The following is a 26,163-nucleotide window of genomic DNA, read 5'->3' as shown; positions in this document are numbered from 1 at the left end:
TGATAAGAAAATTCTTGTTTTTTAGGATGGTAATGCCCAAGTTGAATTTCTGGGTTTATTAACTGAAAATTTCTGATTTTAGCTTTCTTTAATATATTCCATGCAAATATTGGTGATGAATAGAGATATATTCTTAAAAGTAGAATTTATAAAGGTATTTCTGGTATTAAAAAAAAAAAGAAGAAATGCATTTAAGTTTGAAAGTAACACCTGAAAAATTGTGGGCAAATAAACCCTTGATACAAGCCATATAATTTTAAAATTAACTGCAACATTAAAAATTAATTTTAAGAGAAAGCTGAATTTAAACTTAAGAGTAAGGATTAATTTAAAATAAAAAATTTGTCCAGGCACATGATCTGCATTTATTATAAAATGCAGCCACAGAAATACTAAAGAATTTAAATGAAAAAAAAATTCTCTTCAATCCAAATATATTGCTAATATAATGTATTTTTTTTAATTACTTTCATATACAGTCAAAAGTCTTTAATCCAGATGTCCATAATCCGGAATGATCCATAATCCCGGACCTCAAAGCTACAAACTTTCTGCGCATGCGTCAATGCATTAACGCATGCGCATTGTTGGAAAATATAACTTATTGTAAACTTTTTACTGCATCATCTCTCCTCCTTGAAATGTTTATTCAGTTTAGTTCTTATTTTAATGTGTTATAGTAGTTACTTCTACTTTTTTTTCTTATTGCCACTGTTTGCATTGAGAACGGACTGTTTCAACCTAATTGAGATGCAAAAGTGAAACGTGATGTTACGTCATCTGGAAAGCCGATTCGTGCTGATAAGCTGATTGGTTGCCGTGAGATGACATCATGCCTACTTCTGCCATAAGTATCTTGCGTCGCTCTGCCTTAGCCTTCTTCTAGTTCCTGCTTTCCTGGCACTTGAGTGAGCGGTTTCCAGCCCCTTCAGAAGGATGCATGCAGTCCGGTGAATAAAGTTCCTTGGTTCCGGTTCGCGGGATGGCTGTTCCTGAATAAAGTTGCTTGGTGCCTGTCCGCAGGATGGTTGTTTCGGAATGGGGTTCCTTGGTTCATGTCCACAAGCTGATTGTTCCGGAATAAATTCCTTGGTTCCAGAGGCTACCATGTGAGTGACTGCTGTGGACGGCATCCATGTTCTTCAATAAAGGCGGCATTTAAAATGAGGGCGGCATGAGCGGCGATTCCTCGTGTTCAACTAATGCAAAAGGAGTTAGGCCAGTTTTAAGTGCTTTCAAGAACTTGACTTAAATTTCAGGTGTTTTCTCAACCATTGATCATGGACTTATTGAATGTGTAGCCAACTTCATTTTTAGGCTGCATGATTACTGTTTAGGACATTTTTGTTTGTATTGAATGCCAGTGTTTTTGGAGACCAGGTAAAAATATTATTTGATGAATGATGGTTATATTATATTTTTCCTAAGACTCTGATATTGTTTAAATTTATTTTCTGTGTTTTTATTCTTTATTATATTGTTAATAAATTGGTTAAATTTGAAACCTTTTTATTGTCTTCAATGTCTGCACAACATAGTATCTCAGGGAGCTTTTATTGCTACTACTGCTAAATGTTTAATTTTATAAACTTTAAACTTTGTTTTAGCATCACGCATAATACCTTTCCGCATGCACATAATACGTTTACGCATGCGAGTTTAATGTATAACGGACAGTATAAGCTAAGCTAAAATTATCTAATTATCTATTTCAGTTAATGTTGCAGATTGCGTTGTTCCTTAATCTTCTAATTGGATCTGGCTTATTATTTTTTGCAGACTGTTATACCAATTTTATAAAAGTAAGCTTGAACTTTCGATTATGTCATAAAGAGTTTCCGATTCCGGAGCTACTAAAGGATCTACAAAGCGAAAGCATGTTCCGATGTCCATCAAACAAAAAGTGGAATTGCTGCAAAAAATGGATAAAGGCATATCCTTTGATTCTCTAATCATTCCGAAATATCTTTATCAATTTCATGCTGGTCTGCGGGGGGGGGGGGATGACCTTGAAGTTGATCTGTCAGCACTATCCTTATATTCAGGGCACATGTTTTTATTTCATTCAGCTTATATTTCCTCACTAGATGTAGTATTTCATCTTGATGTACTCCATCTTTAATATGATTTAAATAAAATTCCTCATCATTATAAATATCGCGAATACACATCAAATAGCTTTCTGGTTACAATTTTCTAATTTCGACTATGCGTAATGTATGCTTTACACATGCGCGCGTTCAAAGAAATGTTTAATAAAATAAACAAATAAATACAAAGCTTTTTTTTTTTTTTTTTTTTTTTTTTTGTTGTAAATTTTGATACCCTTTAGATCACAATTGCTCTTTATTTCATAAATTACGGTTTCATATTTTTAATTTTATAATTTCTGCATGTTGGCTTTAGTTTTCCACAAGCAAATTTTGATTATCAGTTAGCATTATGCTAGTTTTTCTTTCACTTAATGATATTAAATGTAAAGGCTACAGTGTTAGCTCTTTTATTTTAATTTACAGAATAAAGCATGAATTTTATTTAGATTAGTCTTAGCTTTATTTAAGGGAATCAAAATATGCTTTGCCTTTATCACCACTGCCAACAGGGTTATGGGCTCAGCGCCAACAGCTAATCGGTCATCCAGTTGAACTCAGCATTGAAGGAATGTAGGTGAAGAGGGTCATTATCCACGAAAAGAAGCTGACCTGTCTTAGAAGTTTGTTCAAGTCGTTGTGCTCACACTTAATTGAAGATGTCATTACTACCTGAAGGTTTTGAGCTGTTAAACCATGACAACTGGGATCGATGGAAAGTCGACATGAAAATGCTGTTACTGGATAGAAATTGTTGGAGCTTCACAAAGGACAAAGAAGAAGAATTAGATAAAAGTGCAACAAGGCATGAAAAGAAATGTTTAATATAGTAAACAAGAGTTTACTTTATTAAACATTTCTTTCGTTCGTGAAAAGCAACAAGAGTTCACACTGAGAGAGAACAGAGCCTTCACTACATTATATTATGGAATTAAAAATGAGTTCAGGCCGCTGATACAAGAATGTTCAAGTGGTAAAGAAGCATGGGAAGTTCTACAGAAGCAATTCGAACCCAAAACAAGAGCAAGGATAATTCAGTTACTAGATGAATTTTTTAGTATTAGATATATGCCAAATGAAGAAATAGGATTATTCATCGTGAGGATAAGAATGACTGCAAAGAAGTTGGCTGAAGCTGGTCACAACTTGGCAGATCTTTTTAAAGGATTCCAGGCAATAAGGAGATTACCCCAGGAATACTCCGGCATTGTACAGTTGATCTATAGGTGGAAGGATGAAGATTTTACCTGGAAAGAATTGCTGAAGAATTGGTAAGGGAAGAAAGCCGACTTCGCCACGTAAACGCCGATTTAGAAGACAGCAAGGTAAGTGTGTTTAATACTATTGATTCAAATGCAGGGAAAGATAAAGTTGAAAATAAGACTAAATCTAAGAAAAAAATGGGGAATATGAGAATAGGACCTTGTTTCAGATGTCATAAATTTGGGCACTTAATCGCTCAATGTAAAGAAAATGTAAGTAAAAATCAGAAGTTTAAAATAGACGACAAAAACGGACAGTTTAAAAGATAAAGAATTAATGTTAGTAGAAAATTATGTAACAACTACAGATAAAGGAGGTAACGCAGATAAATTTAATTGGGTCGTAGATACTGCAGCTACAACTCATTTCTGTAATAACAGAAATTTAATGACAAATTTTGAAGAAATAAACGATACACATATGTCTTTAGCTGTAGGAAATTGTGAAAGTACTAGGAAAGGGTACCGTCAAATTTGTAGTAAAAGTAGGCAATGGAATAAATTGGATTGAGTTAGATAATGTGTTATATAATCCAAATCTAAGAAGAAATTTACTATTGGGAGCAAGGTTAGAAAAGGCAGGTGCTCATTTTGCGATTTAAGATGTGGATATACTTTAATAATTGGGATAGGTTATGCTACGCTAAACGATATGACGGATTTTATCACGTAAAACCATTTAGATATGCAACAGGTAAAAGGGAAGCTGGTTACCGTACAGAAATTGGAAAGTTAAATAAAGTAGACGATGCGATGCTATGGCATCGGAGATTTAGCCACGTAAATTTTGATTATATTAAGAAAACTAGTAAGAATCAAAGTGTAAAAGGGTTACCAGAAATTGAAAAACCAATAGAGAGGTGTCAATCGTGTATTATTGCTAAATCTAGTAGAATAACTTTTAAAACTGTTCTGAAAAGATTGGATAAACCATTGCAGTTGGTTTATTTAGACGTTTGTGGCCCACTACCAGTTCCATCTAAGGGTGGGAGTAAATGTTTTCTTGCTATTGTAGATGACTATAGTAGATTAGTAACAGTGAATTGTATGAAAAATAAAAATGAATCGTTCTACAATTTTAAGAATTATCATAGGCAAATTGAAAGACTGACGAATAGAAAATTAATAAGTATACGCACCGATAACGGTGGGGAGTTCTGTAACAGGCAATTCGAAGGGCACTTTGCCGAAAATGGAATTAGTGTTGAATGCACAAACGCGTACACCCCAGAAGAGAACGGTGTGTGTGAACATTTTAACCGAACGGCATTAGACACAGTTAAAGCTATGCTTAATGATGGTAAAATGGGAAAAGAATGGTGGGCAGAAGCTCTTGGCTGTTTCTTACATACGTGGAACAGAGTATGTCATAAAAGCAACTGAACCCCTTATGAAATGTTCCTAAATAGAAAACCCAGTGTTGTTTATTTTAAAATATTTGGTTGTAAAGCCTATGTTGGCGTGCCAAAACAGATTAGAAATAAATTACAAATGAGGTGCAAAGAAGGAATCATGGTAGAATATGCGAAGGAAACTAGGGGTTATAGGATATGGCTGCCAGAAGAATGCAGATTAATAGAAACCTGTAATGCGAAGTTCGATGAAAAACTGTATGCAACAAATGGCATCCTGGAACAGAAAACAAAGCCTAAATTTAAAAGACTAGAGGAATCTGAACTATTAGCAGAATCAGATGAAGAACAGGAAATTTCTAGAGAAGAAATAAAGTTGTCAGATGACAAATCTACTCCGAAAGAAGTATCAGACTTAAACTGGCAAAGAAAAGCAGTTAAAGACCAGATGGAGCATGTACAGACATATATTATTATGTAGAGGGAACAGACACCCGTTTTAGATCTTATAATGATATTGAAAAGTATTACGAGGCAAGAACTATTAAATTTGAAAAAGATAAGTTTGATTTTAGTGGAAAAAACAAATACTCAGGGAAAGTTAATTTTGTAGAACAGGAGACTAGCTCCGTGTCTGAAGAGGCAAATTCCGTAGAAATAATTATCCCACAAAATTTTAAAGAAGCACGAAAATCAGTAAATGCCGAAGAATGGGATATGGCAATGAAAGAAGAAATTGACACAATGAAGAAAAGAAAGGTTTGGGATTTAGTCAAAAGCCAGAAAATAAAACTGATAGGAAACAAATGGGTCTATACGCTAAAAAGAAATGAAAAGAATCAAGTGGTTAGATACAAAGCACGTTTAGTAGCACAGGGATTCAGGCAGAAAAGAGGTGAAGATTTTGATGACGTTTACAGTCCTGTAGTAAATTTTTCAATCATAAGAATATTTTTCACTATCCTGGTATGTTTATATGGATGGACTAATTGTCAGTTAGATGTAAAGAATGCATATTTATATGCAAACCTAAATGAGAAAATATATATGACCCAACCAGAGGGATTTATCGAAGAGGAAAATAAAGTGTGTTTACACAAGGCCATTTACGGTTTACATCAAAGCGGCCGTGAATGGTTTTGTGAATTTGAAAGTACTTTAGAAAACCTACATTTTAAGAAAATACAATGATGTAAATGTGTTTATAAGAGTTCAAATGTAATTCTCTTGTTATATGTAGATAATATTGTGATTATTAGTAAAGATCAATATAGTATAGATAAAGTAATTTCACAGCTGAGTAAGTTTTTTTATCTTAAAGTATTAGGCAAAACTAAAATGTTACTTGGAATTGAATTTATAGAGAATGAGAATGGGGTTTTTATACATCAGCAAAAATATATTGAAGAAATTTTTGAAAAATTTAAACATTTCCAGATACTAATAACTTCACTTCCCATGGCTAAAGGCACTATTCTTACAAAATTAGATTGTCCATCTACAAGTGCAGAAATTGCGGAAATGCATACATTACCCTTTAGAAATCTGTTAGGATGTTTAGTTTTTGTAGCTAACAGGACAAGGCCTGATATTATATATGCAGTGAATATCTTATCACAAATTCAGGAGAATCCTGGAATTAGGCATTGGGAAGCATTGTTGAAATTGCTTGGTTATCTCAATAGTACTAAATTATATAAATTAAACTTATCGAAGATTAAACATCTAAATTTATATTGTTATTCAGATGCTGATTATGCAAGTAATAGAGATGACCGCGTGTCCATGGGAGGATTTATATTATATTTAGATGAAGTACCAGTAATCTGGAAAACTGTTAAACAAAAATGTGTGTTTATCAACCATGGAAGCGGAGTATATCGCCTTATCTGAAGCAGCGAAGGAATTAATGTGGACAAAAAATGTCTTACAAGATGAAATTTTAAAGTTTAATTTAAGAGAGTGTAAACTATTTTGTGATAATAAGTCTGCCATTGATTTTTCTAGATCGCCAATAGAAAATCGCCGAACTAAGCACATAGACGTAAAATATCACTTAAAGACTAGTAAATGTTAATAGTTAGAAGACTAGTAAATGATGGAGTGTTTGACCTTGAATTTATCACCAATAAATTAAATACTGCCGACTTATTTACAAAAGCAGCGACTGCTGTTAATTTAAGAAAGTTTTGTTTAGATGTTTTCAGTGTTTAAAGACAATAAGTGTTTTCGTATAATAGAATTCAACTATGAACTTCTGTGTAAATTTTCTTTTTGTATTTGCATGGGGAAAAGAGGGCCGTTTGTTGGCTTTAGTTTTCCACATGCAAATTTTGATCGGAGGTAAGCTAACGTGGTTGCCGCTGATTGGCCGATGACGTCAAGATCGGCGGGTTGGCCGAGTATAATATACATGTACGCCGGTATCGGCGAATCTAGTTTTTCTTTCACTTAATGATTTTAAATGTAAAGGCTACAGTGTTAGCTCTTTTATTTTAATTTACAGAATAAAGCATGAATTTTATTTAGATTAGTCTTAGCTTTATTTAAGGGAAGCAAAATATGCTTTGCCTTTATCACCACTGCCAACACTGCATGGCATATTACCAGATTTAAACTGATGATCTATAATCTGGAATCGCCAAAGTCCCGACGAGTCCGGATTAAAGACTTTTGACTGTATTTATATAAAGAAAAAATGCCATTAAAATTGCTACCTGAATTTTCTGAAATGCCTAACTTTCCTCTTCCTCCCACATTCCAAATTCAATGTACATTATATACAGTTGAGCATTAAGCAGTCATAGTTATCCTGATTATATTTTTAATACATTCTTTACCACACTTTTTGTTTGGGGAGGAACATGGGTAACCATGACTGTAGGTATTCCTTAGGTAACCGAAATGTTTTTCTTAACAAATATGCTTTGCTTATTAGATTTAAATTAAAAGCTAGTGAAGCAAACCACACTGTTGATGAGGATGAATCATAACGAACCTCTGATTATATAAGATCTGCATTTCAATATGGTTGGATGGTAACAGACATTTCAAGCACATTTCTTTGTGAGGAATGCTACATTCTTATGCTACAATGCATAGAAAGAAATGCCATAATTTTACATTTCCTCCTTATGCAGCTACAAGACCCTTCCTGTATATACAGAGAGTCTGTTGCATATCATGGCACATATTTTAAAGAGATTTAAACCTACCTCGAGTGGGAACATAATGGACAGTGTATGCTTGAATTGGAGATGTAGCTGGAGAGGCAACAGGTTCCCATGATAAAAGAATGGCACTGCTTGACTTACTAAAGGCTTTCAGGCCAGATGGTGGCTGAGGCTGATCACCTATAAGCACAAGTAAATTCAAAAATGAAATTAAACAGTTACAGAAATCAAATACAAATTAAAAAGGGAATGAAACTACATCTATAAATTCTACAGGACAATTGAAATTTCCATATTGCAAGTTTATTTTTTCTAATTTAAATTCCACACAAATAAATCATATTCCTTCAATTTATTGGCGGTAAAAATAAAGAAAGTAAGAGATATAGAAAATAAAGAAGAAAGTAAAAGGAAAGAAGAAAAAAAGAGGGGGAAAAATGCCAAACAATAAGTTAAATACTTAAAGAGATTGATATAAAAAATTGTTTTTCAATTTTTACACCTCCAGATACGAGAGATTCCAGCAAAGAAAGGTTAAAAAAAAAAAAAAAAAAAAAAGAGTGCAATGATCAAAGATGGTAAAGAATTTTTCTTTTTGAATAAATAAAAATTCACATTTACTTACTAGATGCATTTACCAGAAGTCTAGCAGCAGATGTATTGACTCCAGCTGCATTGGAAGCTACACACTGATAGATTCCTGAATCTGTTGTAACAGTCTGTGAAACTACTAAAGTGTTACCAGGTTTGAGCTTTATTCTACCATTGATATACAGTTGTTCACCATCTTTCATCCAATGTATAGAAGATTCTGGAATGCCTTCTACTTCGCAATCAAAACGCACAGTTTGAGATGTAGGTATTATCTGGCTTAAAGGAACTTTTAAAAATTTTGGTGGCACTGAAAGAAAATTGTTTTAAACACAAAAATGAATATTCATTAATGTGTATAAATACAATAAAATTCCAAGAAGCCTATCCAGACATTTTCAACAAATCAGGTAATCATATTTCTTTTATCTGTAGACTAAAGACATACAGTGATAACCCCTCCCCCACCCTCCCGCTTAAAGATACATATAGACTCGTACCCAGAGGAAAACAAGACAATAGTCAATATGAGAATGACATTTTTACAACTTTAAAAATGCACATGTAAAACATATCTTTTTAAAATTAACTATTTCTTAGTTTTTAATTAATCATTAACTTAATTCCCAAAATATAAGAAAATAAATAATTAAAATTACTTCTTTTAAATTACGTGCATATTTAACAAGAAATTTTCATTTAATTACTCAAGCGGAAATATCATTAAATCTTCTAATATATCACTGGATCCAGTATTTAAATCAGGGCTGTGGAGTTGGAGTCGAACAGATTTTGGGGTAAAAGGAGTCGCAGCTATAGTCGCTAAAAACAGTTCGACTTCGACTCCAGTTTTTGTTGGACAGTTCGAATTTGAAACGAAATTAAAATGAATTAAAAAAAAAAAATAATGAAAAGCTGAGTTATTATTTTTATTTATGGACTTATTTTTATTATTTTTATTGACATATTAATAAATAAATACAGTCAAAAGTCATTAATTCGGACACTCATAATCCAGAATGATCTATAATCCGGACCTCAAAGCTACAAACTTTCTATCAACCATCGCGTTGACACATTCGCATAGGTGTTTATGCATGTGTGTAAGACCTTTACGGCTGCGAATATGCGTGTGCGCATGCGCATAATACGTTTAGGCATGCACGTTTAATGTATAACGGACGGTATAAGCTAAGCTAAAATTATCTAATTCAGTTAATGTTGCAGATTGCATTTATCCTTAACCTTCGAATTGGATCCGGCTTATTATTTTTTGAAGACTGTTAGAACAATTTTATAAAAGTAAGCTTGAACTTTCGATTATGTCAAATAGAATTTCCGATATATATTTACTAATATGTAAAGGATCTACAAAGCGAAAGTATGTTTCGAACTCCATTAAACAAAAAGTGGAATTGCTGCAAAAAAATGGATAAAGGCATATCCTTTGTTTTTCCTTCAGAGCAGATGTTTTTATTTTATTTGGCTTATAATTCCTTACTAAATGTAATATTTCATCTCGATGTACTCCGTCTTTGATATGATTTAAATCAAATTCCTGGTCATTATAATTCGCTTCCAATAATGAAGAAAATGAAACAGAGGTTAAGTAAAACTGAAAAATTTCGATTGACAAATTAGTCGGTATTCTCGACACAGCAATTATAGGACTTGAACATCGGAACTTTATAACTGAACAAAAAATTATGTCTGTTTATAGAATTAAAGAGAAAGTATTATCACATAAAACGAAGCAACTTAAACAACTTACATCAAAAGAAATGTTTAATAAAGTAAACAAATAAATATTAAGTTTTTTTAATACCCTTTAGATCATAATTGTTCTTTATTTCATAAATTATGGTTTAATATTTTTAATTTTATAATTTCTGCATGTCATCTTACCAGATTTAAACTGATGATCTATAATCCGGAAAAATCAATAATTCGGAATCGACGAGTCCGGATTAACGACTTTTGACTGTATAAGGAAGGAGAATGGATGTGATATTTGCCATTAGTGATTAAACTGATTTATTTAGTTACAAATTTCACTGGTAAATTAAGGTAAGCAGCAATAGAAGCAAGAACTCCCAAAATTAATGCCATTCTTAGGAAGCGAGCAGGAAAAGGTACAACTATTGATCAAGCAATGAGATAAGGAAGATGATAAAGATGTTATTAGAATTAAATACTTTTTTAGAAGATGTAGATAACCCTAACGTTTCACTAACAGAAAGACTGTAGAATGATTGGAAACTCTTTTTTTCTACACTCTATACAGCCACAGAAAAGCTGCAATCTGAAGAATTGACAGGAGGCGAGAATGGAAGAATGTGATGTTTGTTCCTTCTGAAATGGAATGTTTATTGCAGAAGGAATCATTTCTTCAATGAAGAAAAGATAAACTAGTTTGCTAGACAATGAGATCTTGCTGGGGTCAATATATGTAGATCCGAAACACTGAATTTTCTTGGATGACAAACAAATTAAAAAGGCAAAGAAAGCCATCTATGAACTTTCATTAAGAATGAAATTATTCTCAGAACAACTGGAGAATTTGAATCAGGGCAGCCAAATTGCAGATATATCCTCTTCCAAAGATGAATTAGATTGAGAAATATTTTTCGATAATATAATATTGAAGAGGCTAAGCGAATGAAAATAAAGAACCAAGAGCCTTTAGATATAAAAAATACAAACAAGATTTCTACATGGCCTTTGAAGAAATAGAGAAATATGATTGTGCTTGCAAGACAGCTCTTTCAGAACTATCTGAATTAAAAATCTAACCTGAAAAGTAATTTATAAAAACTTCTGAATATCTATCCTGAAAGTTAAAAGAAGTAGCCCTAACAGTAACAGCTTTTCCTTCAAGTCAGTGTGGAAAGACTCTTCTCGGCTCTGAAGTTTATATAGGATCTATTGTCCTTTATCAAAGATCTTGCCAAAGCTGTACTGTCTTAGAAATTACTAATGCCAGATTTTCCATTTCATAATATAAATAATTTGCTATGCCATCAATTTTTTTTTCTATTCAATTTTTTTTTTTTTTTTTTTTTTGTAATTAGCATCTATTACTTCTTTTATATTAAAAAAATAAGCTGTAACTCATGTGTATATGTTTACGTATATATATGTGAGGGAGTTGGAGTCTAAAATTCCAGGAGTCAGAGTCAGAATCGGTCATTTTCTCTACCGACTCCACAGCCCTGATTTAAATCACAAATAGTGATGAGACGGTACTACCGAACTGGGTATTTTGTAACAGGTACTTAGTTGTAATGGGTAGTGAAAATCGGTACATCCAAGTACCCGTTACTTCAGTACCGAAATCGGTACTTTTCAGTATTCGTTACTTCTGTACCGAAACGGGTACTTTTCGGTATTCGTTACTTCCGTACCGAAACGGGCACTTTTTGGTATTCATTACTTCTGTACCAAAACGGGTACTTTTCGGTATTCATTACTTCTGTACCGAAAAGGGTGCTTTTTGGTACTCACTACTTTGTAAAGAAAATATGCGTCTCTTCTCGGTATTTTGGTATTCGTTACTGGAGGATCGCTGAAGGTTCAGCTCCCTTCGGTTTTGGTACGAGGACAGTAGTATCTGGTTGTATTTACGAAATGGTGATATGCGCTCCTTGTGTCCATGAATGACCTTGAAATAGGGCATGGAATGGCAAACGCGAAAGGGGGGAACTTCTGTTCCGTTCGTTATGGAGACTAGAGTTTGAGGTAGTATAATAAATTGCCTTTGTGTGCACGGGAGGACGAGTGTGAAATAGTGGAAATTTTTCGAAGGGCCGTTCACTGTGTGTGTGGGGGGGGAGGAATAGTAGCAGATGGATTCACTGTCGCCGGCATTGCTCACTTGTGATTGGAGTCGGTATAATCAGGAGGGAAAGGGAGGGGAGCGCTAGATGATTTGCAATCCGAATTGTGCATGTTTTAATTTTTCATCGTTTGTAGGAGAAAAACTGCGTGGATCTGAAATGATTGATTTGGTAAGTTGCCGTTGTTGGATTGGTGAATGGAATCAACTACCAACTAGATTACTTCCTTTTCCTCAACATATTTTTAGCATAAATCATGAAAAATATTTTTCGTTGCTTGCTTAATAGGGCAACTTAAATCATATGATCCTTTTTAATGAAATATGATCCTTTTTTATCCCGCTGTACCTACTTCAGAAAATGTCACAGAATCTAGTGGATCACTAAGCCAATCAACGTAAAATACAGATGCAATTTTAAACTTTTCTAATGAACGAACAAAGATAATTGACCCACTTATGATAATTCTTCCCCCTTCTAAAAACAGATTTTCATCTCGCCAAAAACTAAACACAGGTCACATGCCTAACGCAGGATTGCCAACGCCTGCTTTACCCCCCAGGGCGTGATGACGCTCCTCCGATAGGAAAAGAGGTTAAATTTGACCTGGCAGTCCGAATCTTCTTCTTCTTTTTCTTTCTTTCTTTCTTTCTTTTTTTTTTTTTTTGGTCAGTCCGAAACTCCCTCTGAAGCTTATTTGAGGGGGGAAAACTATCGAATGGAACACCGGAAATTATCCGGACATGTTTACTTTTTTCCTTTGCATTTTTTGCTCTTTCATGCCTGATTAATAGAATCATTAGGCGATATTGCACTTACCCTTTTCACAGCATAGTGCTGATTTTAGAATTTGCAGCTGGAGTGAACAGCGGAAGTCGTTAATAGAATTTTTTTTACACTTATCTGACGATGCTGATGACCATTTCCCAACTTCGTCACTTTTCCCATAAGATTCATTCTCGTCTCGTACTGGTGAGTATCGGTACGTTATAGAATTGCTTAGTCTCTATCAGTTTCTTACGTCTCAGGTTTAAAAAAAAAAAAAATTGAATTACAAAATGTCTAGTAAGAAAAGGAAATTCAGCTTGGTTTGGCAGCACTTTTCCTATACTAAAGAAGACGAAAAAGTTATGTGTGACATTTGTAAAGACCTTTATCCATCAAAGGTGGTTCAACAGGAAATTTAAAAAGAACATTTGCAAAGAAAGCATTCTTGTGTAAATTTGCACGAGAAACGCGCTTTGCCGAATCAAGATGTTGATGATATTGATGCCGCTCCAGCCCATTCTGTTGTCACTAGCCCTGCAGATGGTGGGCAACCATGCACATCCCAGCAGACTACACAACTTAGACAGGAAAAAGTGCTTGTGATATTGTTGGTGTATTTTCACAAAAATCACAGTCCAGCATAATGCAGTTTGTCCAGAGAAATACGATGTATGTACATAAAAAAAAAATCTGATGTGTATACCACATGACTTCTTTGTACGGAATATTCAATTATACACATTTTTTCTTGCATTTCATTTAAACTTATTGGATTGAATTAAATCTACTTCGCCGACAGTGCATAAACCACAATAGAATAAATGCATTCTTTAAAATCACTCTAGTATTTGTTTACCATAGCGACACTCTGACGCTAGATTCACTTAACAGTATTAATAATTATATAACAGTTAACTTACATATTTCGTTCATATTATAACTCATAATGCACAAAATTTATATCATTTAAAGAATAGAATTATCTAATCGTTGCCACATGTTCTATTCAAATACTATAATAAAGTTAGAATGATGTATAAAAGAAATTAAGCAAACAAAACAAAAAAGAAACAGTTTTTCACAGACGATTGAGTATTTCTCATTTAATTAATTCAGTTCTCACTTCGCGAGAAGGCAAAAATACATAAAAACTCAAAATATCTATATTAAAAATTACGAAGTAAATCTTAAACACTTATTTCCTCGAAAAAATTCCAAAAAGAATTAAGCATGATTTAATTGGCAATAATAAATGAATGCCTTATCTTTGTTATTGCAAAGCTAAGTTTCTCTAGATTGCCAACAAATCCACTAGTTTCCTGTTTCAAATGTAAACATCAACGGACGCCATTAAAAAAAGGCTTAGCGACACTTAGACAACTTTAAAATTGTTGATAATTCTAAAAATATTGCATACAGATTTACTAAAGGCATAAAAAACTTAACCGGAAGATAAAAACAACATAATTCAATCATTTTTAAAGCAAAAAATGCACAATTTACAAACATATAAGAGTAAAGAAACTGAGATCACTGAGCCGGGTAACAGAGTGGATATATATATAAATATATTTATATACGTTTGGTGCGGCCGATTGCAACCAAAATACGAGGTGCACATCTACATGTTATAGCAGTCCTATATACAAAATTTCAACGTCCTTCAAACAATTCAATGTATCTCGCATAACTCGTTTTTTAATTATGCAAGATACGTACGTACGCACGTACGTACATACGTTCGTACAGACGCCACGAAAAATTCTCTTCAGAATTAATTTTAAAGCAGTTTTATAATTTTTTTGAAGGAAAAGAGTATTTTATTCTGTCCTTACGTACAGATATCACGCAAAAACATCATTAAATTGCATTCGATAGCGGTCAAAATGGATATTTTCGTTGAAATATGCTGACTGAAACTTTTCGCGATTACAATACTTCCTTTGTATTTCGTACAAGGAAGTAAAAAGTAATCGATCACGCACTGATCAAAATGGTATATAAGGATTTACAACTAATAAGTATCGTAGAAAATAAGGGATTCCGAGAATACTCAAAGGCTTTGAATCCAACCTATTCCTTACCTTCACGGAAAACGGTTTCTAAATCCTTGCTTCCTGCTGCTTATGAAGAAAAAAAGAATAGTTTAAAAAATGTTCTTAGTGCTGTACAAAATATCTGTTTGACTGTAGACTGTTGAAGCAACCAAAAGGCTGAAAGTTACATGCCCGTGACAGGCCATTTTGTTGACGAACACATGCAAAGGAAAACGGTACTGATTGACTGCTCAATTTTTGATGAACGTCATTCAGCCAAAAATATTGCAGAAAATATCATACACATTTGCCAACATTTTCCGATGGAAAAAGTGTCTTTAATAGTGACTGACAATGCCAAAAATATGATTAACGCTGTCAACAGCGAACTAAAGTTAAAACATTTAGGATGCATTGCACACTCTCTCAATTTGGCTGTCACAAATTCTCTAAACAGGGTTAACGACCTTCTAACGAAAATTAGGAATATTGTGATAGTTTACAGGAGAAGTAATATCGCTGCAAAAAATCTGCGAAAATATCAGTGCTCTATCGAGGAGAGAAAAGACTTAAAAGTCATCTTAGATTGAAGACTCGTTGGAACAGCACGTTTTATATGGTAAAATGTTTCTTTGAACTAAAGACGCTATTCATTCTACAATGGGTTTGATGAACGACCCCCAGAGGCTCTTGATGTGCCAGAATGGGAAAGTGTCCACCATCTTTGTGACGTTTTGAAACCTTTTGAAAAGGTGACTTGCGAGTTGAGTTCGGAAAAATACTTGTCAGCATCTATGGCGCCTGTGTTAATAGGCAGACTTCAAAAAATCTGTGAAAATCTGCTTAGTAAAAGTGTTAATGAACAAAATGTGGTTATGAAAAGTGTTAATCAACAAAATGTGGTACTAGTACTACAACGTGAACTGGGTAATAGATTTACAACTATCGATTCAAGAGAAGACATTGCTCAAGCCGCTTTCCTTGACCCCCGAATAAAAAAATTGGGGCTCAAATGTGATGTCACCAAAAAAATTGAAAGTGATATTATCTGTGAGTTATCGGTAGTTGCACAAACTACGCATAATCTTGTTGAGGATGTGGAAGGGGATGATGAAGAGATAGACGAATCATCGGTTTGGTTCGAGTTTGAGAGTATAGTTAAAGACTCTCGAACTTTATCAACTCCTGCGGCAGACGCGGCGATCGACAAAGCTGCGGCAGAAGTGAAAAGATACCTGCAAGAGCCCATTCTTTCCAGGAAATCTGATCTAATGGAGTGGCGGGAAAAGGATAAAAATGTATTTCCTAATTTGTATGAATTATCACGGAAAAAATAATTCCTTGTGGCTACTTCAGTGCCATGCGAAAAGGTCTCTAAAGCTGGATTAATACTGAATGATCGGCGAAACCGTTTGAGTGGACAAAAGTTGAAACAACTAATTTTCTTACATTACAATTATAATATTTAATCATTTGTTTACCTTCTTAAAATTCCAACCTAAGTACAGCTTAAAATGTTTATATCTATGTTTATGGGAGTCAATTTTTTTATGCTTAATTTTTCGTTACATATTTTAAGTGGTCTTTATTAAAAAAAAAAAAAAAATAGAAGGAATTAAATGCCTAAAATTTCCATAAAGTTAAAAAATTTGATACTTTTATAACGTTTTGCACAGCCTATCAAAGTTTTATTTGTTTAAATTAAATGAAATATTACTTCATTCAAATGTCAATTTCTTAAAAAAAATATTATTTTGAAATTGTAATTAGATTATTAATATAATATAAAGTTCTACAGTCTATTATTTACTTAGCTGTACTCACATATGTTAAGTTCTCATATAGCTAAAAGCATGCTATCTTATTTTCTAGTGTTTAAATCATCTTTAATTTAAATTTTTATATCGAATGTACTTATTAATTCATATAATGCGATTTTACAAATATTTTTGTTACTTTTTGCTGTTACAGCATCCAGATATTACGTTCTCGTAGTTTTAAAGACATGCTGCCTTATTTCCTAGTGTTTTTAATAATCTTTCACTCAAAATTCTTATGTCGAATGCGCTTTGGCTGTAATTTGAGTTTTAAAAATATTTTTTACCATTCTGTTGCATTTTTGTGTTTACTGCAGTTACTGCATCCAGGTATTGCGCTCTCACAGTGTTTTAAACCCTTTGCTATCTTATTTTCTAGTGTTTTTTTGATAATCTTCAATTCAAAATTGTTATATTGAATGTGCCTTTTAATATCATATTGTGCGTTTTAAAAAATATTTTTAACCATTTTGCTGAAATTTACTTATCACTGTAGTACATCCAAATATATTACATTATCTCACTTTTCAAAACATAGCTCATTTTCTAGTGCTTTTGGTAATTCAAAATGTTTAAATCAAATATATATGTTTATGCATTTTTTAAAATCATATTTTTTGTTTTTAAAAATATTTCTAATCATTTTGTTGTTTATTGTACGGTGCCAAATCTCCAAAACTACAAATTTAACTCAAAATAAACCTAAATGTAATTTAAAAAGGAACAGTAAAAACTTTTTTTGTGGAAAAGCTCTTCAACCAGGTGTATATGAATAAATGTGTAAATTTTATTTTATGTCTGTTGGGTAGAGGCGAGCGAACGTTTTTTCTTATGCGCATGCGTATGATGGCGCAGCTGTCTCTTCTACCGACACATCCGTCATTCGAGCTTCGAGCGTAGGGAGATGCTGATATGTTATTTGCTGTGTGATACTCAATATGATTTCCTGTGTGATATCTTTATTCATTATTCGTGTAAATAAAGTGTGTTGTCCTAAATCGATGGCTTCTTTACTCTAAATATTGGCCTCTGAACAACAAATTGTAGCAGCTCCGTGGTTTTGTCAAGAAGAATTGGATATAAGAGACCAAGTCGAAACCGAAACTGTCTTAGTGGAAGCCAAAAATGGAGAAGTGGAACGTTCCCGAATTAATAGGAGAGAACTATTTTATTTGGTCATTGAAAATTAAAGCTGCCTTATCACTGAAAAGACTTAACTCGGTAATTTCAAAAGTAAAACCAGAAAATTTAGACGAGAAAGATGAAAGATTGTGGAATGAGAAAAACGCGGATGCCATAGCATATATAAAACTTTCGCTATCGGATCAACAGGCGCTTCAGTTCTCCACAGAAGAGAATGCAAAAATTCTTTGGGAAAAAATAAAGTCAACATTTACGGGACAAGCCGAAGATCGAAAAATAGATGCTGGTAATGAGTTAAAAAATTTAGAAATGAAGTTGCATGAGTCGGCTAATGATTATATCGCAAGAGCGAGAGGAATAGCAATTAAGTGTCAATCGCTAGGACTAGATGTATCTCCTCGGGAATTGGTGTTTTACACAGTCCGTGGACTTCGTGGAAAATTCTCTCGAATTAGGGAAATTGTAAAAAACAATTGATGAAGTACTCAAAATACTCCGTGAGGAAGCTTCCGTTCACAATTCAACGAATGGGAGACGACCTTATGGAAACAACGCAGAAGCGTTCATATCAAGAAGGAATAAAAACTATAAGCCAAGAAATTGTAACATTTGCCGACGACCTGGTCACATCGCGAAGGACTGCTATTACAGAAACAAGAATACTCCGTGAGGAAGATTCTGTTCACAATTCAACGAATGGGAGACGACCTTATGGAAACAACGCAGAAGCGTTCATATCAAGAAGGAATAAAAACTATAAGCCAAGAAATTGTAACATTTGCCGACGACCTGGTCACATCGCGAAGGACTGCTATTACAGAAACAAGAATTCAAAATGTGAGTTATCCAAAGGTAACAAGGACAGAAAGAAGTCGTAACCTACGAGTGTGAACGTTTCATCTCATTCTGATGAAAGAGAAAGTGATTTTGCTCTTCAACTTACGCGTGGAAAAAATGATGTGAGTGATAAAATTTGGTTGCTGGATAGTGGTGCAACCGGACACATGGCAAAAGACTTCTTTTGGTTTCAGAATATTACACCAGAGGTGAGGGAAATTTACCAGGCAGGTAAACACTCAAAAATATATTCAGAAGGTATTGGTACTGTTAAAGCAAAAGCTATAAATACCAAGAATTCTAGTTTTATTAATTTAACTATTAGTAATGTTAGTTATATTCCTGATTTAAGAAATAACTTATTGTCACTCACTGCCTTAATGGATAAAGGATGTAAAATTGAATCAAGGAATAATTCTGTATTAGTTTTTAGTAGGTGTAATGAATTACTTTTTAAAGCATTTAAGAATAACGGTAGGCTTGAACTTAATTTAGAACCATATTATAATTCTGAATCTTGCATTGCTAATGATTGTACTGGTAATAATTATGAACTTTGGCATAGTAGATTGTGCCATTTAAATCCAAAATATATGCTTAAAATGAAAGAATACATTGATATTAATGATGTAAGTGAATTTAAGTGTGAAACTTGTGACATAAGTAAAATAACTAGAAAAAGTCATCCAAATATTGACATTAATCAGAGTTCAGAAATTTTAGAATTAATTCATTCGGATCTATGTGGCCCTGTTCAAACTGAATCAATTGGTGGGTCTAAATATTTTATGATCTTAGTGGATGATTTTTCTGGAATGTATTTTACTTATTTTCTTAAAAGTAAAAGTGAAGTGTTTGACGCATTTTGTAAATTTAAAGCTAAGTATGAAAATTTAACTGGTAAAAGAATTAAACGTTTGAGAACAGACAATGGTTTAGAATTTGTAAATCAACAATTAGATAATTATCTTGCTAATTCAGGTATTTTTCATGAAAAAACAATTCCATATAACAGTGAGAGTAATGGAAAAGCTGAACGGGCAAACAGAGTTCTTTTAGAAAGAGCTAGGACATTACTACATGAGAGTGAGCTTCCGGTAAAATTCTGGGCAGAAGCAATTAATTTTAGTACTCAAGTATCAAATTTAACACCCCGGAAAGGAAAAGAAAAAATTCCTTTAGAAATTTGGACTGGTAAAAAACCCATATTAAACTATCTAAAAAGGTTTGGATGTGTGGCATACTTTCACATTCCCGAAAGTAATGCCAAACAAATTTGACATACCAGGGAAAAGAGGGATAATGTTAGGATATGCTAGAGAAAGAAAAGGATATCGTATTTATGATATAGCAAGTAACAAAATAATTGAAGAACGATCAGTTAAATTTAACGAATCTTTAAAGGGTAGTAATTATATGGGAAAAAATAAAACCTTAGAAACTTGGGATATTGAAGAATTAGAAAGAAAGGGAAACGAATTAGATCAAAAACCACACTTCGAATTGGTTGTTACCGAAAATACTCAAGCAAGCGAATATGATGACTCATCGAATTTCAAAATCGGTGACATGAGCCCTTGTAGCGGGGGGGTGATGACTGGGGGAATGAAGTCCAAACATCTGATAGCTATGAAAAAAGTAATAAATATGGAAATGAAATACCATTAAGACGATCCCAGAGGCTCAAATCAAAACAAGTGTAATTAGTAATGTTCCGAATAATTTTTCAGAAGCAAAACAAAGTGCTAATTGGTATGACTGGAAATCCGCAATGGAAAATGAAATAGATTCATTACATAAACACGAAGTGTGGGAAATAGTAGAGAGGCCTGAAAAAACAAAATTAGTAAAAAGTAAGTGGGTGTATACTTTAAAGGAAGGAGACTCTGGGGAAGTAAAATATAAAGCGCGATTAGTAGCGGCTGGGTTTAATCAAATAAAAAATAAGGATTATACCGAATCATTTCACCAGTAGTTAACATTGAATGTTTTAGATTATTGCTTGCACTTTCAGCTAAATTAAACTTGACTGTTAAATTTTATGATGTAAAAACAGCGTACTTGTACAGTGACTTAAACGAGGATATGTATATGACTCCTCCACCTGATTATGAAAAACTGATTGGAGAAGGTAAAGTATGTAAATTGAAGAAAAGTATTTATGGGTTGCCTCAATCTGGTAGAAATTGGTATATGAAAATAAAAAATGAATTAGAAAAACTTGGGCTGGTACAGTTAGCATCTGATAATTGTATATTCATTTATAATGACACCAAAAACATTTTTATATTGTGTTTGTATGTTGATGATTTAGCTGTATTCTGTAATAATAAAGAAATGCTTGAAAATATTGTTTCTAAAATAAGAAATGTATTTGAGTTACATGAAAATACTAATTCAAAATTTTTAGGAATGCAAATAGAAAAACTTGAAAATGGTATATGTTTGTCTCAAACAGAATATATTGAATCTTTATTGACTAAACACAATCTGGAAAATTGTAAAGCAGTGAAAACGCCAATCGTTAAAGGGGCAGATAAAGGTTTTTCATGTACAAATGAAAAAATTGATGCAATTTTGTATCAGGAATTAATTGGGGAACTTTTATATTTAGCGAATAGAACACGTCCTGATATATCATTTGTAACAACTTATTTGTCACAATTTAATCATGTACCAGAAAAAAGGCATTATCTTTTGGCTAAAAGGGTATTAAGGTATTTAAAAGGTACAAAAATAAAAAACTTTTCTATAGCAATGATTTTGGAGTTTTAAATGCATATGCTGATGCTAGCTGGGGAAATGCAGAAAATGGTAAGTCATTTTCTGGTGATACTATTTTACTAGGTGATTCATTAATTTTTTAATGTAATGTGTTATATATTGTTTGTATTTCATTTTTGTATTGAAAAAAAATGTTGCTCGCAGGAGGGGTGTGTTGGGTAGAGGCGAGCGAACGTTTTTTCTTATGCGCATGCGTATGATGGCGCAGCTGTCTCTTCTACCGACACATCCGTCATTCGAGCTTCGATCGTAGGGAGATGCTGATATGTTATTTGCTGTGTGATACTCAATATGATTTCCTGTGTGATATCTTTATTCATTATTCGTGTAAATAAAGTGTGTTGTCCTAAATCGATGGCTTCTTTACTCTAAATATCGGCCTCTGAACAACAATGTCAGTATTGTACAATTAAACACACAAGGTCATTTATGTTATATTTAATGTTTAAATTATCTTACTTTTTTATTCAGAATTTTTAATATATATAGGGGAGAGTAGAGAATAAGAGATTTATCTTTTTTAAAATTTGCTAGCTTGAATAAGTTTTATTTTGCAGTGGTACTGAAGGTCATTATCTTATCTATAAGTGGGATAAAGGTTTGTGATTATTTTAATTTCTAGACCCTACGCACCCCTATGCCCTTTACTACCGAATTGAAGGTATTAAACGACTTCTGTGGTATGTTATTTATCCGTATAAATAAAAAATATCATGTTAAATCAGATTGATCATTAAATATCTGATATATACTTAGGAAACTGCATCCTATCAGGTTGCTACACAGCTAGTTATAGTTAATTTTCTATTTGAAATTTATTGCGACATTTTTACTCATAGTATAGTGTTAGTGTTGCATCAAAATTTCTATTTTCCGATTTTTTTTCCTTTGTTTCCCTCCAACAACACAACACAACACAACACAGCCGAAAAAGCATAGTGTATTCTCCCTTCCTTCAATATCATACAAAGAAAATCTTCCGACGTTTTTCAAGTACGCAACTATGCTCATTTGGGGCTGTCCATAAATGATGTCACACTTTTCTGCAACATTTTGGACCCTCCTCCCCCTCTTTGTCACAAAGTGTCACACTTCAACATACACCCTCCAGCCCTTTGTCACGTCACGCAATATAATGTAAACTTATACTTGCAGTTCAAAAACGTAGCACTACGTTATAGATCATATTTCAGACTTTATTTTAAAATTTAAACTATATGTTTTAATGACATCTGTAAATACAACAATAATAATGATTTGTGCCCTTATTTTGTATGAAATAAGAGAAAAGTTTACAGCAAAAAACATAATTAATACACAGTAGCAATAAAATTACAATTTCTGCGGCTACCCTATTCTCAAAACCTACTCTGAATGGCTTTTTTTTTGGGGGGGGGGATAAAGAAAGGAATGTATGTATTTAAAAAAAAAAAAAAAAAAAAAAAATCACATGAAAGTTGTTTTCGCCCCAATTAAGGAAATACCTTCAATATTTGGTAATTTTAAAATAACTTAAAAATTCAATCTGCTGATTTTAAACATTTTTATTTTAATCAAAATATGATGTCACACTTCTTGTTACCCCTTCCCCAGCCTTGTCACAAACTGTCACAATTTCACTAATCCCCTCCTCCAAGTGTGACATCATTTATTATCCCCTTTCACGAAATTGATAGAGCACCCATCGATTTTGCTGCACCTGCACACAAGACACAACCGAAAGAGAAAATGTTTCCATCCATCCACTTCCCGTGCCAATCCTCCCAACCCCCACTGGCCATCAAAGACAATCTACACAAACCCAACACCAGAAACAATCCGCCGTGCTGTCCTGTTCCTCAGACACAGTAGTTGACATGTTTTCTGATATTCAAAATCTTACTCCGTACAGATAAAATCAAACACATGGTGACGTGGCAGAATTCCTTCAGCGCGCAAAGTCGTTAGCTGCGTATTTCGGTATTCCAAATCGTTACTAGGGCACTTTGGTACTCCAAATCATTACTAGGGTACTTCGGTACTCCAAACCGTTAATAGGGTACTCCAGTATAGCAAACCGTTACTCCAGTATTTTGTTACTTCGGTACTCCAAATCGTTACTTGGGTACTCGGTACTTGAAATCGGTTTTCGGTACTTTTCAAAGTAACGGTTACTTGAGTGACGGGTATTTTGTACCGGGTACTTGTCTGTACCCCTTACTCTCGTACCGGGTATGAGAACCGAAGTTGCCCATCACTAATCACTGAAGTACCGAAGTTGCCCATCACTAATCACAAATAATCATCAAGGAAATGGAAAGGTCTGCTCAATTAAAAATCAAAATAAACAACACTTGGCTTTTAGAACATTCATTTTATTGTCTTTTATGAAGAAATTTGATACGTCTTTTGATTTTACAGCACTAATATTCTTATGCCTTTGAGAAAAAAACATGCCGTTTATAGTCACATTTTACACTATGCACAACTGAAAAGTCTTTATTCTAGTGCAAAAGGCATGATTTACAGTAACTTTAGATGCTTTAATGCAATGAAATTCTGTAGAATAGAGTCTAAATTTCTGGCTTGTTAATTTTGGCCTTTTATTCTAAAAACAGCATAATTCACAAACTTAATAAACTTTCAGTTTAATCAGAACTCAAAAGTAATATGCACTACATTTTCTCCCTGTAACAAAACCGAACATGACCCTCATGGCAAACAAGCCCTTCACTGCAGGGTGCTTCATTAGAAGGATAAGGGTTGGAATTTGTTGATCTACGAATAGTTACTCTTCAAAACCATAAGACCATCGACTTGGCATGTAATATATGACGTCACAAGCATTGCACCAATCATCAAATGAATATGTTCATTCCGCTTTGCACATAATTTCCCTTGTAACCCCCTTCTAGTAAAATCTGTAGTCCCCCCTCATTTTCCCTATTTTGCACATTTTTAAAAATCTTCGAAGAAACCACAGAGAATCTGAAGTAGCTGGAGTCTATGAGTTACACAGTAATTGGAACCAATGAAAAATGCATAAGCTGATGTCAGACATTTTTTATGACTCATGGCCACAAACTTATTGCCAAATTTATATTATACATATGAGTACAACATTGATGTACATTAAATGACTATAAAATAAAAGAGAAAGGATAATTTATTACAGGAAAAACTGCAAATCAATAGAGGTTCTAGTTCCGTGTTGGGCAAACTTGATACATGAATACATGATGTAATATGGCTGGGCACTGAGGCATACAAGTCCCTTACGTGTCTGGTGTCATTTCATTTCACAACTGCTGAAAGTTCACCTGTAATTCAACCACGTTCCTAGGTTTTTGTCTTCCCAAGATATCCCAAACATTCTTGATCAATGACAAATCTGGATATCAGGAAGGCTAGGGAAGTGTGGCAATGGGGCAGAACCTTTCCTGTGACATCCCTGCTGTACATGGACACAGCAATCCACTACCGAAAAATGCTTCCAGGAAGCCCTACCACAAATGGCAACATAATGTGGCTGAAGGATCTCATGAATGTACCAGTGGACTGTCATGGTGCCAAGGATCAATATCACAGGTGACCAAGTATCATATGCAATGACACCCCATACCAGCTGTGGGAGAAGCATGCCACTAAGTTAAGGCAGGACAGAGGCAGGCACCACAGGGTCTCCATACATGTACACAGTTAAGTATCACTGCCCAAACTAATCTAATTTATGGCTGAAAACAACCTGGTTCCATTCCGTTGTCTTCCAATCCCATTAAGTGTGAAACCACTCCAAATGAATGCAATGACGAATGGATGTTATTGGCAACACACATAATAGTGACCACAATACTAAATGTCCTTCAGCCAGGTGTCTTGTGACACACCAAACAGACCCGTACTCAAGTGCTGCTTGTGTCTGGGTGGCATACAATGATGCCTGCATGACAGCACCAACTGCTTCATTGTCTGCCATCCCAATACACACAAGCAACATGTCACACGCATGATGGGTGATATGACTGCCCTCTTGGCTACTACGTAATAAAGAAAGTAGTTTTTAAACATATTAATAAAAAATAATACTAAACTAAATAAGATGTACTATATAAACAACATTCTTTCCATAAAGTTGAAGACTTCTTAAAATTAAAAAAAAAAAAAAAACCTCATCCGATAGCTCAATGATTATTTTATTTTAATCATGTAGATTTTTTAATTCTTTGCATTACAGCTAGAACACTTCAGTAGCAATTTGCCTGAATCTAGCTTGACTGATATTTCATTTGTGGCATTTCTTTCCAGAAGAGATTTGAGGAAGCTGAAATTACACATGAAATTTTTATGAAATAAATTCATACCTATTGCAAAAACAACACTGTTGAACACATGTGAAATTATCTGCAGAGTGGTTTGTGAAGGACAAAACAGGAGGGGAATTAAGGAACTCAATAACTTTAAGCTCCCTTAGATTGGGGTACTGTTGTATTTATTT

General features: G+C 33.7%; 1 protein-coding gene across 2 annotated transcripts in view; it reads right to left on the bottom strand.

Annotated features, from left to right (window-relative positions):
• The window catches only part of LOC118203146 (protogenin-like), a 255,985-nt gene that overhangs the window by 54,364 nt on the left and 175,458 nt on the right, over nucleotides 1-26,163 (bottom strand). For both annotated transcript variants that reach the window (XM_085813493.1, XM_085813492.1), the window contains exons 8-9: nucleotides 8,503-8,778; nucleotides 7,920-8,057 (exon numbers count right to left, since the gene is read on the bottom strand). In XM_085813493.1, coding sequence (XP_085669619.1) covers nucleotides 7,920-8,057; nucleotides 8,503-8,778 — 414 coding nt within the window. The remainder of the gene's footprint in view (nucleotides 1-7,919; nucleotides 8,058-8,502; nucleotides 8,779-26,163) is intronic.

Source organism: Stegodyphus dumicola, chromosome 3 (genome assembly GCF_044657685.1).
Source record: "Stegodyphus dumicola isolate Sdum_Otavi_A_Nest chromosome 3, ASM4465768v1".
Lineage (NCBI taxonomy): Eukaryota > Metazoa > Arthropoda > Arachnida > Araneae > Eresidae > Stegodyphus > Stegodyphus dumicola.
Note: the sequence above shows the minus strand (reverse complement) of the source record. Positions and strands in the feature narration are given on the sequence as shown.